The sequence below is a fragment of the Dreissena polymorpha genome, chromosome 7 (genome assembly GCF_020536995.1).
Source record: "Dreissena polymorpha isolate Duluth1 chromosome 7, UMN_Dpol_1.0, whole genome shotgun sequence".
Lineage (NCBI taxonomy): Eukaryota > Metazoa > Mollusca > Bivalvia > Myida > Dreissenidae > Dreissena > Dreissena polymorpha.
In genome coordinates, this window is record NC_068361.1 from 37,729,625 (window position 1) to 37,745,390 (window position 15,766).

At 35.8% G+C, this 15,766-nt stretch overlaps 3 protein-coding genes across 13 annotated transcripts in view; 2 read left to right on the top strand and 1 right to left on the bottom strand.

Moving 5' to 3' along the window:
- LOC127839052 (uncharacterized) overlaps window positions 1-5,404 on the bottom strand; it is a 63,913-nt gene extending 58,509 nt beyond the window's left edge. Inside the window, exons 1-2 of one of the 7 annotated variants that reach the window (XM_052367211.1) lie at window positions 4,720-5,389; window positions 276-742 (exon numbers count right to left, since the gene is read on the bottom strand). In XM_052367211.1, the coding sequence (XP_052223171.1) occupies window positions 276-742; window positions 4,720-5,208 (956 nt within the window). In that variant the 5' untranslated portion in view covers window positions 5,209-5,389. Of the gene's footprint in view, window positions 1-275; window positions 743-4,719 lie in introns of all 7 variants that reach the window. The other 6 variants (XM_052367212.1, XM_052367213.1, XM_052367214.1 and 3 more) reach the window with 6 other exon arrangements.
- The window catches only part of LOC127839058 (uncharacterized), a 311,917-nt gene that overhangs the window by 200,102 nt on the left and 96,049 nt on the right, over window positions 1-15,766 (top strand). The window lies entirely within an intron of this gene.
- LOC127839049 (phosphatidylinositol polyphosphate 5-phosphatase type IV-like) overlaps window positions 1-15,766 on the top strand; it is a 52,766-nt gene that overhangs the window by 4,958 nt on the left and 32,042 nt on the right. Inside the window, exons 1-3 of one of the 4 annotated variants that reach the window (XM_052367208.1) lie at window positions 5,692-5,766; window positions 10,848-10,894; window positions 11,906-12,027. In XM_052367208.1, the coding sequence (XP_052223168.1) occupies window positions 11,961-12,027 (67 nt within the window). In that variant the 5' untranslated portion in view covers window positions 5,692-5,766; window positions 10,848-10,894; window positions 11,906-11,960. Of the gene's footprint in view, window positions 1-5,674; window positions 5,767-6,520; window positions 6,555-10,847; window positions 10,895-11,905; window positions 12,028-15,766 lie in introns of those variants that run through there. The other 3 variants (XM_052367207.1, XM_052367206.1, XM_052367209.1) reach the window with 3 other exon arrangements.

The following is a 15,766-nucleotide window of genomic DNA, read 5'->3' on the forward strand; positions in this document are numbered from 1 at the left end:
AACGGCACTTTCCCGATGGGGAAAAAAATTCACAATTGCGGACCCAAAAATCTCCCAATTGAAGGTTTAAAAAAAAAAAAAAAACAATTTATTGCAACATTTAGTTAATTTACCTATGCAGCTCTTTATTAGAGACACCAGTATGTGACAAGTCGAAAGAGTTTTAAAGGATAAAAGTATGTATGATTATAGTGTAGCAATATTTTAAAAACTAAAACAAAGCACTGTAAACAAACAAAGACTGCTCATAAAGAAGAGGTTATAAATGTACATACATGGTTAACGCTTGAATCGGATACGCTCTCGCATTGGTGTTGGCAGGGACTGATATTTTTGTTGGAGGCTTTTGTCGATGTCGTGTTGAACTCGCTGAACTACTCCGTCTACTCGGGGTCCTCATCCTGATATCCCCAGATTCACTCGAATTATCTGAGTCAACGTTTGTCCTAAAATCCATATTTGTAGCATTTCTAGTCAAATGACCCGGTGAGAGTTTATATTTATGACTAGATGTATCAATGGCGCTCGCTTTTGTACCACACTGGCAGTTTGGGCTTGTGTTGTGATCATTACCGACTCCGTTTGTGGTGACGAGTGAGCCGAGTTGCTCTCGTCTGTTTGAATAGAACACTCCGGCAGGGGGATGAGAGGCCAACCCAGGATTGGTGAAGGTGTTGGAGGGTGTATAGCCATACTGCTGGGCACCGGCGGAAGTTGGAGGCTGATGGGTACCAGTAGTAGTCTGCAATGTATTGAAAAAAAAAATATATATATATTTATTTGTAAATACTGTAATATCATATTATAACGTCAGCTTGCAATTTCGCATTGTTTTCAAAAAAAATGAAAAATCTGTGCTGACAGTTTAACTCAGAAACCTGGGTGCAAAATTTCAGGTCAAGGCACAGCACCATAAGTTTGCATCAGGTGCTTGTCTTGAAGTGACAACATTAGACTGTTGTAGTACCTACATGCAGTACCTTTATGCTTGATTATATGATCCTCTTTGTCCAGTGTTTTTTTGCACCTTTTTGGGAAAAGGGCCAGAGCCCTTTGGATTGGGAAAATTTGCAGTGTTTTAACTAAAATTTGGATATTACTGTTGTAAATGTTTTGCTAAAAAATGCTTCAAAATTTAGAATATATATTTACTAAGGTTGAACTTATATGGATGGGACAAGAACAAAATATCGTGATCTAAAAAAATATTTAAAAAAATTGCAGACTGTCTACTGGGAATTTTTAGCTCCTATTTGGGAAAAAATATATACTTTTTTCAATTGGCAATGAGGCCTATAACTGGACCCGATTTTGAATGAAAAAAAATCTGTGCAATATTGGTAAAATTGACATGAGCTGGTAACATATGATTACAAAATACTTTGTCTACCAGCCAATATGTGTGCGAGGTAATATTTACATTTAAAACGTTCATTTTCTCACATAGAATATCAATACAATTTAATATTCACACTTCATGCAGAGTAAAATAATGTTTTGAAAGAGGTGGCTTTAACAGACATGAAACTGAGAGGGACTGAACATTAAGTAATGGTGACCTGATTTTGTCAGCTGGTATCCCCGCAGGTCTAGTGTCTTTAAACAGATTTTTACACCTCTGAGAAACAAGTAAATGGCTGAGTTCTGGGTTAAACAAAACACAAAAACTTGCAACCAAACTTGCAACGGGAGCTCCATATCATTTCCAATACACCACATAAAACATGATGAACCTATACAGGCCTTTTCCTGGTGCATCTACAATCTGTCAAACGGACCCATTCCTAAACCGAATTTGTAAAAAGAATATCCCAATTTGAAAAAAACAACAGTATACAGTGATAATTGTTCATGTGCGTTTTGGGTTATTTGCACATTAAAATTGCCTAAAGCCCATGTGAAAAAGAAAATCTGCGTCTAAAAAAGCGCATTGATTCTCAAGAAAGACAAAATTGGAAAGATACTTGTCAATACGTAACACGGCCCAAATTCCGCATTTTATCAGAACGCAAAAGGTGATTTTTACTGTAACACCGGCTATATGTGTACTACGTCATTCGCATCTGCGTTTCATTACTGGTTCTCTGCTTTGTGCGTGAACTAGTAAATTGAATAAGACGATGTAGAACCATACAAACGTTCGCATCCGCTTTCGCTTTCTGAACTGTCAAAATACCACCCAAAAAAAAAAAAACCTGTCAAGATCAATTAACTTTGAAGGCTGCATTTGGAGTTGCCGAAAGTAATAAACATGTAGCATCATCTGAGAGCGTCAGCGAGGCAAGTACATCAAGTCACCTTCACTTTCGTATTTTAACCAACTATAAGTTTTTTGCCATTTAGGCAAATTTGTTCAAAAAAGTAGATGTACTTGCCTGTCTGATGCTCTCGGATGATGTTATAACAAACTCGAAACTTGTTAATGTTATGTGTTTTAAGTTATAACAGTTACTTTTAGAAATTAAAATGTTAATGAATCATTAAAAATGCGTTGATTTTTTAAGTTTTTTATAAATAATTTGAAAACCAAAAAAAGCTCATTGTTTTTGGAAAAAGCTCATTGTTTCAGCACATGTGCACTTTAACAAGAGATTTGTTTATCGAAAACGCAATGCCCCCTATTGCGCCACTTTGAAATAAAATTTCAATATATCATTTGGCAGTTTTAGAAATTAATTATCTCCCTTTTATAACTTATTACTTCCCTTGGATTGTATTTTTTGACTTTTGACCTTGAAGGATGACCTTGACCTTTCACCACTCAAAATGTGCAGCTCCACAAGAAGTAAGAGATTAAATAGTAAGGGATTAAAAGGAGAAATGATTTTATTTATTTTTTGACCTTTGACCTTGAAGGATTACCTTGACCTTTAACCACTCCGAATGTGCAGCTCCACAAGATACACATGCATGCCAGATATGAAGTGGCTATGTTCAATATTTAAAAGTTATGGCCAATGTTAAAGTTTTCGGACAGATGGAATATTTGACATTTGACCTTGAAGGATGACCTTGACCTTCACCTTTCACCACTCAAAATGTTCAGCTCCACGAGATACATGTGCATGCAAAATATCAAGTTGCTATCTTCAATAGTGAACAAGTTATGGCCAATGTTAAAGTTTTGGGACGGACGGACAGACACCATATATTAGACATTTTACCTTGAAGGATGACCTTGACCTTCACCTTTAACCACTCAAAATGTGCAGATCCATGAGATGCACATGCATGCCAAATATCAAGTTGCTATGTTAAATATTGAAAAAGTTATGATCATTAAAGTTTTCGGACGGACGGACAGACTGACATACTGACTGACGGACAGTTCAACTGCTGTATGCCACTCAACCGGGGGCATAAAAACTCATTGGGTAATAATAAAAATTTTAGCACTGGTATTTCAACAATATATTAATTGTTTATAATAAAGAGTTAAACAAATCAGTGGGGTGTTTGCGCTAAAAAATTTCCCAATCCCGATATTTCATTTTTTCCCAAAATGGTCACGAAAAGACCTGCTATAAGTATAAACATAAGATTGAAGTGACTAAAAAGACAAACTTGCAATAAATGCATCACACAGACATTTTAATGCCTTGACTGTTCTACGACCAATGAGATATCAAATAAATCTATCTGTTCATTTAATAATTTTACATTTAATAAAATGAAACTGCAACTGAATCAAGGGTTTTACATGTATTTTAGTGTCATTTTATAGACTAAAATGTACATGTATTTCATGACACAGAGTTAACATATTCTCAAGAAAAGATATGCGCTTAAAAAGTATAAGGCTTAAATAAGTTGAAAATTGCTAAGGACCTCTACCATAAATAAAAATATAATGAAACTGTTTTATTCAGCTATTGGCTCTCAACAAGGATTTGTGGACTTTGAAAACCGGCAGCCACAGTGGAAGTTTTCAAAACCATTACTGCTGTACGTGGCCGTCATTTACTCCCTTTTCCACCTGTAAACGCTTACAATGTAAATAATTTTACTAACACCCAACTGAGCACCTTTTTTTTTACAGTTTCACCCCTTAACCAAAAGGCCAGGCTTTTTCCGCTCCATTTTGGGAAAACGCCACACTGGAATTTTGGGAATTTCGCGTCGTGAAAACCCCCATTTTGGGAAATAAAGTAATCGCAAAATTGGCTCAATTGGGAAAAATTATCGCATGTAAAAAGTGTTTCTTATATTTCAAAGAAGCTGTTAACTGGTAAATAACGACTATTTTGATAACTTATTATTGAAATTTTACAAAATATTATGAACATGTGTAATATGTGCAGGTTTTTTAATCTGAATTTGGGGAAAAGGCCTGACCTTTTTTTAGGTGAAAAAAATCGCGCGAAGCGCCGGATTTTGAGTAAAATAAGGAAAGTCTTAAATAATCATTAACATATTTTACAGTTTTGAAAACAAATTCAAGGCAAAAAATAATTTAATTATGCAGTACTTTCTATTTTCTACACTGGATCAGGTTAACTCATATATTTTAAGGTTAAAAAAAATAAAAAAAATAAAAAAAAATTTTTTTTTTGGAATTGGGAATTTTTTTTTCAATTGATAAAAAGACAACCAGATTTGCATTGGGAATGGGGCCGAATTTCGGACCCGTGGCATAGGGCGGAAAAAGCCTGAAGGCACCAGCACAAAATCTTCTTTTTGGAAGTAGTGCTGTATCAGAAAGGGATGAACAAAAATCACCTGAAATGCTATTCGTCTCATTTCTCCCAGCTGTGCAGCAGAGTGGTATTGTTGAATGTGACAACCATGCTCATTTCGATACTGTTCGATATATTTTTTATTTTCAAGATAGTGCTTGAACATAAAACTGTTTTCTTTTTTCAAACGACAGTCTTTCCATGGGTGGATCAATGTACTGGTGGGTCTTTGCTCAGAACGTGAAGAGCTGACGGGTACAGGTGTGCGTCTGGCAGCAAATTTGGCACTTGAAAACCATCCTACAATATCATCCACTTTTAAAACTGGATGTTTCGATTTAGAACACATTTTCTCGATACTCCCATTTTTTGACAGTTTATTTTCGTACGCTTCAATATCCGAATCTTCGTCCACTTGGAGCAATTTATTTTGCAGCTGCCTGTCCACGTACAAATTATGCTCATGACTAGATTCCAGATGCTTTTCATTTTCTTGGCTTGTCATACCAAGTTCATTCGAAATCACTGCCATACAAAAGAAAACGCAGTAAAATATTCACGGAGAAGTGTACACACATTCAACCAATGCGGAGTCCATTTGTAAACAATAAGGTTGCTATAATTGGCTGTTCTGCTTTATTGCTTTAACACAATATAATTGCTATTTTATGAATGTAATCGAATTTGTGAATATCTGATGGAAATATGTTAATTGATATTTATTTTATCTTAAGTAAAACTTATGCTTAATGATTATTCGTAATTTTCTTTACTTCTAAAATACATCGAAACATGATTTATTTTACATGGGAGTTAAGCGGATCAGCTTTTACGACAATAAAATATTCCATTTGTAAACAACAATACAATTTATCGCTTATTTTCATTAATGAAGATGTAAATTAAAATATGGTTTATTTAAAGCGTCAGCGTTTTATTTTTAAAACAAGAGGTGCATTGTTGCTGTTAGTTTTACGACATAAACAATTTTTTTTACACTGCGCATGAGCCGACATGTAAATTCCAATATGGTGGGATAAACAATATTTTGACAGCTTGTCACGAAGATTATCCTCCAGTTTTCACTCATGTTAGTTCCGAAATCTTAAATTCGTTTATATCCGTACATATTTTGTTCAATATCGAAGCATATACTGAAATCTCGCATGCGTATTGCTATGCGAGTTTGAGATATTTAATTGACTTTTCATAATTCCAAGATGATCACGTTTTGTTCTTGTTGCAGATGGATGATTAGTTATTTCATCTGGGTGTTTCACTTGTCATCCATGATTTTTTAAGTAACACACATATTTGAATAACTTTAGGTCATAAGGCTCCATAATGTGTTCTAACTTCTATTGTATAATGCTTACTTCAATTATATTGACTAGTTTGTTTATCTGTTACTAAGTAACCCTTTTGCTACAGTACTGATTAAGTTAATCATTTAATTGGTAAATGACAGATGCAAGTATTAATGTGAAATCGTTGGCTAGATTGAACTTTACCGGTACGCAGTTGTTTACCACTATCGACAAAGCTGGGGTTTGGGGGCGATAGCCCCTGATACTAAGGAAATATATAGGATAAAAAGGATTATAAGGTGTTGCGTTTGTTGTTTTGTGTTAGGTGTTAAGGGTTAGGGTTAGGGCACGCTGTTTGTTGTTTAGTGTTGCGTACCGGTAAAGTTCAATCGTCCCAAATCTTTTTTTCAAGTTCAATATGTAAGAGTGTTTTTCCTGACTTAATTTATTGTGTATCAGTAAAGTTTGCCTTGAAAATGAAATATAAGAATATTTATATTATCATGTTATTTTAAATTATGATTTTGCAATAAACAGCAGAGACCCGCCTTCCACAGTAAATCATTTGCGAGTTGGTATCTTCAAGCTTTTACCCACTGTTTTGATTCCCAATGCACTTCAAGTTCAACTTTTAAAATGCACTTTTCTGACTGTCCCGCCTGAAACTTGGTGTGTAGAAATAAAGACATATGGAATATGCACATGTTTGCATTTTTGTTCTTTAGGCCTATATTGTGGTTGCTATGGTTACACATATAAATTTAAAATAAGATCCCGCTGAAAACGTACTCTTACCTGTAGGGAATGCTGTTTTACCTGTGACAAAGCTCTTGTTACACATACAGGTTGTTTTTTTAGATTTTGAGACAGTTCCTGGCCTTCCAATTTGGCGAAAACATTATCAACAAAATTTGGAAAGGGGAAAAAAATCAGACTGTGTGCTTGTAATTCGGGGAAATTGCATTATTTTAAAGAAATTGTCTTTGGGGAAGGGGCATTTATCTTGGGGAAAGGCCCTTTAAGGGCCCTTGCTAAAGAAGGAAAAAAGCCCTTACTTAAGTCAGTCTGCAAAACTAACTTTTTTCTCTTCATAGCCAATGTGGCTATGAAACTTTGAAAATGTCATAGCCAGTGGACATTTTTCATAGCCAGAAAAAAATTGAAATCATTTACAGTGACATTATCATGAAAGACGACAAAAGTCGTTTTTTATAGATTGCAAAAGGTGGGAGCTTTCAGTTTAAACATTGTTGACCTTAGCAGAACAATAAAAGTGTAAATCTCTGCAGCAAGTAGTTACCAGTAAAAATACAAAGCCAGTGATCGATCCTTATCATATGAATGATAAATATTGTTACGGTTATTTTGTAATTTCAAAGCTATAAATAACACACATTCAACCGTTTTACTTAATGTATAAAAACCCTCGCACTATTATTTCATTTATTGGCGTAGAATGTAAGTTCAGTTAACCTAAAGTATTACAACATTTTTTATACGCGAGCCGGACTTAACACTCTCTTTAACATCTAAGGGAGATCAGTAATGATAGAAAACTAAGGGAAGTAACCAAGGGGTTTCACTGTTTAAATTTACACCTTAAATGCGTAAATTTATTATTTATTGGTTTATTTTCTCAGATTTTTTTTTTCATTGCAATTCAGGCGATTTATATTCAATTTTCCTATCGCCAGAGACGAGTTTTCATCGCATTGGCGATCAGGCGATGGGTTAATTTTGCTGACTGACTTAAGTTATGATTTGAAAGTTGTTATTTCACACAATATTATATGTAAAAGTGCAAAATGCGTTAACTGAAATTATATGGTAACTTATCATAAAATATATAAGCTCTAATTAAAACAATTAATGTCCTGTATTTGCTGAATATTGTTAAATCAGACTTTGTATTTGTGTAATTTCTTTTGTTTAATTAAACTTAAGCAGTATAGAATAATGTGTCAATGCATAGTATAAAGTTTATTTTGCTTGCTGTCATGCTTTTTATGACTGGTTTCCATACTTGAGAGGGCCGTAGACAAGTAACAGTGAATTTTTTCCTTCTTTATAATGTACGGAAAACATCACTTTCCCAATAAGAAAAAAACTACAAGTTTCCCATTTGCTGTCAATAAAATCCCAATTGAAGGTTTAACAAAAAACATATAAAAAAATTATTTAATAAAATGTAACATTTACTTAGTTTCCCTATGCAGCTGTATGGCGTGAACCTAAGTAAATATAATATTGACAACTTAACTACACTTACTTATCAATTTTAAAGTATTTGGGAACAAAATCAAACACACCAATTTCAGATATGTAGACTTCATGACAAGAATTTTCCCATTTTCAAAGTTTTTTTGCGCTTGTTTTTCCCAATAGGACTGGTACCAGTACTTTTTCCAATTGGGCTAAAAAAATCGCTGACCCAATATGCTCTACTTTACTTCACAGCTTAGAAAGCCTAATTTTTTTCTTTCTTTAATTTTATTCTCGTTTTTTTTTACTGGAGCTTTTTAGATCCAATGATGACATTTATCAATATAAAACGTTTAATGATAAACTTCAATACATGCCAAAATCGGTGAAAAGGCCCCTTTAAATGAGGTTGCAATCGCTAGACCAATTATTAGACCAATTATATGAAGAGGTCAAGTTAATACAATAACTTTATTAGCCCAAAAATCAATATTTATATGCCCTGATGTCAATATTTTATAAGCACAGAGGTCAATATTTTATTAGCAAAGATGTCAAATCTGATTTTATTTTTAGCTCACTTGATTGCTCAGGTGAGCTTTTGTGACCGGTCTTTGTCCGTCTTCCATCCGTCTGTCCGTCGTCCACATTTGGTTTGTAAACACTCTAGAGGCCACATTTCATGTCCGATCTTCATGAAACTTGGTCAGAAGATTTGTCCCAATGATATCTCGATCAAGTTCAAAACTGGGTCATGCTGGGTAAAAAACTAGGTCACTAGGTCAAAATAAAGAAAAACCTTGTAAACACTATAGAAGTCACATTTCATGCCCAATCTTCATGTAACTTTGTCAAAATGTTTGCCTTAATGATATGTTGGTCAAGTTCAAAAGTGGTTCCGGTCCGTTGAAAAACATGGCGCCAGTGGGCAGGGCAGTTTTCCTTATTTGGCTATAGAGAAACCTTGTAAGCACTCTATAAGTCACAATTTTTGCCCAATCATCATGAAAGTTGGTCAAAACATTGGTTTTATTGATATCTCGGACGAGTTAAAAAATGGTTCAGATCGGTGAAAAAACATTGCCGCCAGTGGGCGGGGCATTTTTCTCTATATGTATAAAGTCGAAACTGACCTAACGGCCACCTGAATTTACCGGTCACCTGCAGACAATGGTCAGTCTGGAATCCCCCCGACGAAAAACACTCTATATTACACTTGAATTTAACGGCCACCTGTCTATAATGGCCAACGGCCACTATATTCCACTCGGAAATTCATGTTTGACCTGAAATCAACGGTCACGCGAGTCGCGCAAAATTAAAAACACAGCAGATCATTTGTATGTCTATTTTGCGGTAATTGTCTTTGAGATTATACAAGTTTGTGACAAGTTTAAAGTAATTATCGCTAATTAAATGACCGCTTATTAGTACATTGTACTTACAACATTGAGTATCGATTTGAAAATAACATTTTTGGATAATTTTTTAAAAAAGCAAATAAATTTTAACAAAATTTTTGCGTCTTTTTCTTTGAATTAGAATGGTACAATTACACCGTAATATCGGTTTATGACAGGGAATCCGCTTTTAAGACTTGTACGGACGTGACGTCAACGGCATGTGACAAGCTTTATTTACTGAATGAACGAGATGCATGAGTAAACAATAATACCAGGGTTGATAAAGTCATTGCTTTAGTTTAACAATATGAAATTAAATCAATTTATAATATATTATTCTGTATTATTCAATGTACACACGTAAGTAATTTCTGTTATTATGCTTAGTAAACGGCAATGAGCCTTTGTTTTACACTGTATGCAAACGTCTGGGTGGGGTAACGACATAGCTTTAGTTTAACAATATGAAATTAAATCAATCTATAATATATTATTCGGTATTATTCAATGAACACACGTAAGTAATTTCTTTTATTATGCTTAGTAAACGGCAATGAGCCTTTGTTTTACACTGTATGCAAACAACTGGGTGGGGTAACGACGTAGCAATACTACCAACTGACAAACCATCTTAAAATTGTGATCCGAATTCAATGGTCACCTGTGGACAACGGTCACTTTTGTCATTTCCCTTGACTGACCGCTGTTCTCAGGTTTGACTGTATAATGAAAACATGTGAACACTCTAGAAGTCACATTTTTGGCCCAATTTTCATGAAATTTGGTCAGAACATTTGTTCCTTGATATGAGAGTTGAGTTCGAAAATGGTTCCGGTCAGTTGAATAACATGGCTGCCGGGGGGGGCAGTTTTCTTATATTTATATATTAAAAAAAGCTTGTGAACACTCTAGAAATCACAGTTTTTGCCCAATCATCATGAAACTTGGTACAAAGATTGGTTTTATATATATCACATAATTAATGCCATAATTATTGCCCTTAGATTGTCCAAATTTTCATTATATTATACAAAATCCTTGTAAACACTCTAGAGGACACAATTTTGTTTCAGATTTTATGAATCTTGGTCATAATATTTATTTTTGTAAGCAAAGTTTGATGTTTGGTTAAGGGGAGGTCAACTCAAAATATAGGTCACCAGGTCAAATCTTACAAAATCAAAAAACACACCATATGCCAGAGTTTTGGTTCAATAATGATGAAACTTGACCAGGATGTTTGTCTGGACAATATCTAGGTCAAGTTTGACGTTTGGTGAAGATAGAATGAACCGACTCCTCTCAGGTGAGCCAACTTGGGCCATCTTGGCCCTCTTGTTATTTAATTTGCAGAACACTTTTTGAGTTGGGACAATCTCATTTGATTGTTAGGCAATGGCAAATAAAGATGCTTTTATTTTAGGTTTTATTTGTTAACATATCCATTTAACCCTCTGTCATTGCACTTGTTAAACAGGTTTGGTGTTTACTTCCTGTTTGTTTTTTGTTTGTTTCGTTAGATTAGCAATTAATAACCAGTCATACACGATCAGTATTTTATTATAGACCTATCTTACCATAATACCAATGCCATTAATAGCATTTCACTGAGCTAATATTATAAATCTTTTTTAAAATCAGAAATTAATTTTGAAACTAGAAAGTTAAACAATTTGGATGTTGTAGAACTCTTTAAATCTATTTTTAATGTGTTATGTGTATATTTTCTGACAATTCAGCATGAGTTTGACATTTTATTTGACTATACATTTTTTAATTTAAAAAAAGGTATTATTAAAGCAACTCCCAAAAATAATCTTTTTTATTGCTTAATTTGCAGATTATTACCAATGCTTTGTTATGTAGTGCTCCAGCTAGGATTTGAAAAGGGCAGGGGGGGGGGGGGCTATTTTGTCAAAAGGGCACTTTCGGCGCGCAGTATTTTGTCCAAAACAGGCACTTTCAAGCATGCAGTCATATGTGGAATGCTCCCTGTTGCAATTAATATTTATATTTAAATAATAGTTAGAATATATTATTTCCATTGTTATTAAACCATGCAAATAAAATGTCTACAATGAGGAATAAATTAATAACAATGTACCGGTATTAAGAGATTTATAAATTATTGTATATGTCTCTAAAAAAAAAGCATGTCTCAAAAAAATGAATATTGTTTTTTTGTTTTATATAAATAAAAGGGCAGGGCGGGGCCTTGGCAGGGCAGGGCTTCAGAAGCCAGGGTGGGGCGCCCTTCCATTTAGGCCTAGCTGGAGCACTGGTTATGGATACTGATGTCTGTGTTGAACATTTTCAGGCAATTCAGCATGAGGTAGTATTACGATCGTCACAGCCATGGATGATAGCGCGAGATGGACATAGACTCTGAACCCACTGAAGGGAGCTTAGTGAACCTGCGACAGAAGCCGCCAGCTAAAGGTACATGGGGGTCACAAAATTATATACCAGGTTTTTTACTTACGTATAGATTAAAATTATACGTTAACTGTTTTCTGGAACCTTGTTATATATCACAGTATGTAGGACCACTACACCATTTTTTTAAACCTTGCCCCTGTGGTTAATTTGACCACGCTATACATGCTGAGCTATTTTGCAGTGATTTTGTTTCTTCTTTATGAAGTACCTGAAAACTGCGCTTTTCTAATTGGGGAAAAACTCCAAATTTCCCAATTGCTGTCCAAAAAATTCCCAATTAAAGGTTTCCAAATATCATTATTTTGTTAATGTACATTGTAAATAAAATGCAACATTAAGTAAGTTTTCATATGCAGCTCTATGGCTTGAACCTACGTAAATATAATATTGCCAACTGGGCAACACTTAGTTATCAATTGTAAAGTATTTGGGAGTAAAAATAAAATACACCAATTTCTCAATGTTTTTGTTAGTCTAACTCTCTGTCTGGTGTAGTTTGTAGTGCGTTTTCAACTTAAAAATTGTTACTACTTTACAGGCTATATTTGTCATCCATTTTCATTCTTTCATTGATAAACCCTTTTCCCCATAAGAAGCAAAGTGAAAATGGCTTTTGCAACCAGCATAAAACCAGAACAGCCTGCAAGTAAATCGCAGTCTTTTCAGGGTTAATGCTGTTTGCTGCTCATCAGTATCTAAGGGTTGGAAATGAAGCCTTTAAAATTTGAATCTTGTAAGAAAGGTTTAAATTTAATTTCTAATGGACTACAAATGCATCAAAATAGGTATCTAAGTGGAAGAGGGTTAAACTTGATTAGATTGTTATTATCTAAGCAAGTTGAATCTGCATCCCATGTGTCCAAAACCCAGGTCACCAAGTCGAATCTTTGAACAACCTTGTAAGCAATTTCTGTTAATGACTTAATCTTGATTAAATTTGGTTAGATCATCTATCTAAACACTATATAGGCCTAGTTGAAATCCGCTTCACATCCGTTCAAAAACTAGGTCATTAGGTCAGATCTTAAAAAAATGTGTTACCACTCTCAAGGCCACATTTATATCCAAATCTTGTCCAAAAAAGAGATCAATAGGTTACAGAAACCATGTTATTGGTCATTAAGCAAGATGTATGACTGTAAATGAAACATTTTCTGAATGTTTATCTTGACAATGTTTATGCTGAGTTTGAATCAGGTTTGCATCCAAAAACTAGGTCACCAGTTCAACCTTTGAATAACCTTGTTAACACACTAGAAGCCATATTAACCCTTTACCCCATAAAAAACAAAGTGAAAATTATTTTTGCAACCAGCATAAAACCAGAACAGCCTGTCAGTAACTCTCAGTCTGTTCATTTTTATGCTGTTTGCTGCTCATCAGTATGTAAGGGTTGGAAATGAATCCTGTAAAACTTGAATTTAGTAAGAAAGGTATTTAATAAAATTTAACTTTATGTGGGACTACAAAAGTGTCAACATACTTATCTAAGTGATAAAGGGTTAACAGATCAATCTTGATGAAAGTGGATGATCTTTGGAGTGGTTATCTTAACCGGGGTCAAGTGGGGTCAAACTAAGGTCATCAGGTTATGTCTTAAACCATTGGTATATATGAGTCGCGTTGTGAGAAAACTGGGCATAATACATGTGCGTAAAGTGTCGTCCCAGATTAGCCTGTGTAGTCTGCACAGGCTAACCAGGGACGACACTTTCCGCTTTTATTATATTTTCTGTTTAAAGAAAGTCGTTTCTTAGCAAAAATTAAGTTTAGGCCGAAAGTGTCGTTTCTGATTAGCCTGTGCAGACTGCACAGGCTAATCTGGGACGACACTTAACGCACATGCATTATGCCCAGTTTTCTCAGAACACAACTCATATTGTGAACTCAGGTGAGAGCTTTACGGCCCAGTTTTCTCCGGAAGCAATAGAAGCTGGCGATGTCACCTGTTACATTCAATCTATTTTCCAGCTTCTTTTCCCCAAAATATATCACAACATGCAGCAACTGGTGGTATCCTTCGTCATTGTTGTGACAAGCTCTTGTTATATATGGGCCGTGCCCAGTGGAAAAGGAGTTTAATGCATATGCATAAAAGTGTTGTCCCAGATTAGCCTGTGCAGTCTGAAGTGTCATCTCAGATTAGCCTGTGCAGTCTGAAGTGTTGTCTCAGATTAGCCTGTGCAGTCTGAAGTGTTGTCTCAGATTAGCCTGTACAGTCTGAAGTGTTGTCTCAGATTAGCCTTACAGTCTGAAGTGTTGTCTCAGATTAGCCTGTACAGTCTGAAGTGTTGTCCCAGATTAGCCTGGGCAGTCTGAAGTGTCATCTCAGATTAGCCTGTACAGTCTGAAGTGTTGTCCCAGATTAGCATGTACAGTCTGAAGTGTTGTCTCAGATTAGCCTGTGCAGTCTGAAGTGTTGTCTCAGATTAGCCTGTGCAGTCTGAAGTGTTGTCCCAGATTAGCATGTACAGTCTGAAGTGTTGTCTCAAATTAGCCTGTGCAGTCTGAAGTGTTGTCTCAGATTAGCCTGTGCAGTCTGAAGTGTTGTCTCAGATTAGCCTGTGCAGTCTGAAGTGTCATCTCAGATTAGCCTGTGCAGTCTGAAGTGTTGTCTCAGATTAGCCTGTGCAGTCTGAAGTGTTGTCTCAGATTAGCCTGTACAGTCTGAAGTGTCATCTCAGATTAGCCTGTGCAGTCTGAAGTGTTGTCTCAGATTAGCCTGTGCAGTCTGAAGTGTTGTCTCAGATTAGCCTGTGCAGTCTGAAGTGTTGTCCCAGATTAGCCTGTACAGTCTGAAGTGTTGTCTCAGATTAGCCTGTACAGTCTGAAGTGTTGTCTCAGATTAGCCTGTACAGTCTGAAGTGTTGTCTCAGATTAGCCTGTGCAGTCTGAAGTGTTGTCTCAGATTAGCCTGTACAGTCTGAAGTGTTGTCCCAGATTAGCATGTACAGTCTGAAGTGTTGTCTCAGATTAGCCTGGGCAGTCTGAAGTGTTGTCTCAGATTAGCCTGTGCAGTCTGAAGTGTTGTCTCAGATTAGCCTGTACAGTCTGAAGTGTCATCTCAGATTAGCCTGTACAGTCTGAAGTGTTGTCTCAGATTAGCCTGTACAGTCTGAAGTGTTGTCTCAGATTAGCCTGTGCAGTCTGAAGTGTTGTCTCAGATTAGCCTGTACAGTCTGAAGTGTTGTCTCAGATTAGCCTGTACAGTCTGAAGTGTTGTCTCAGATTAGCCTGTACAGTCTGAAGTGTTGTCTCAGATTAGCCTGTACAGTCTGAAGTGTTGTCTCAGATTAGCCTGTACAGTCTGAAGTGTTGTCTCAGATTAGCCTGTACAGTCTGAAGTGTTGTCTCAGATTAGCCTGTACAGTCTGAAGTGTTGTCCCAGATTAGCCTGTGCAGTCTAAAGTGTCATCTCAGATTAGCCTGTACAGTCTGAAGTGTCATCTCAGATTAGCCTGTACAGTCTGAAGTGTTGTCTCAGATTAGCCTGTGCAGTCTGAAGTGTTGTCTCAGATTAGCCTGTGCAGTCTGAAGTGTTGTCTCAGATTAGCCTGTACAGTCTGAAGTGTCATCTCAGATTAGCCTGTGCAGTCTGAAGTGTTGTCTCAGATTAGCCTGTACAGTCTGAAGTGTTGTCTCAGATTAGCCTGTACAGTTTGAAGTGTTGTCTCAGATTAGCCTGTACAGTCTGAAGTGTTGTCTCAGATTAGCCTGTACAGTCTGAAGTGTTGTCCCA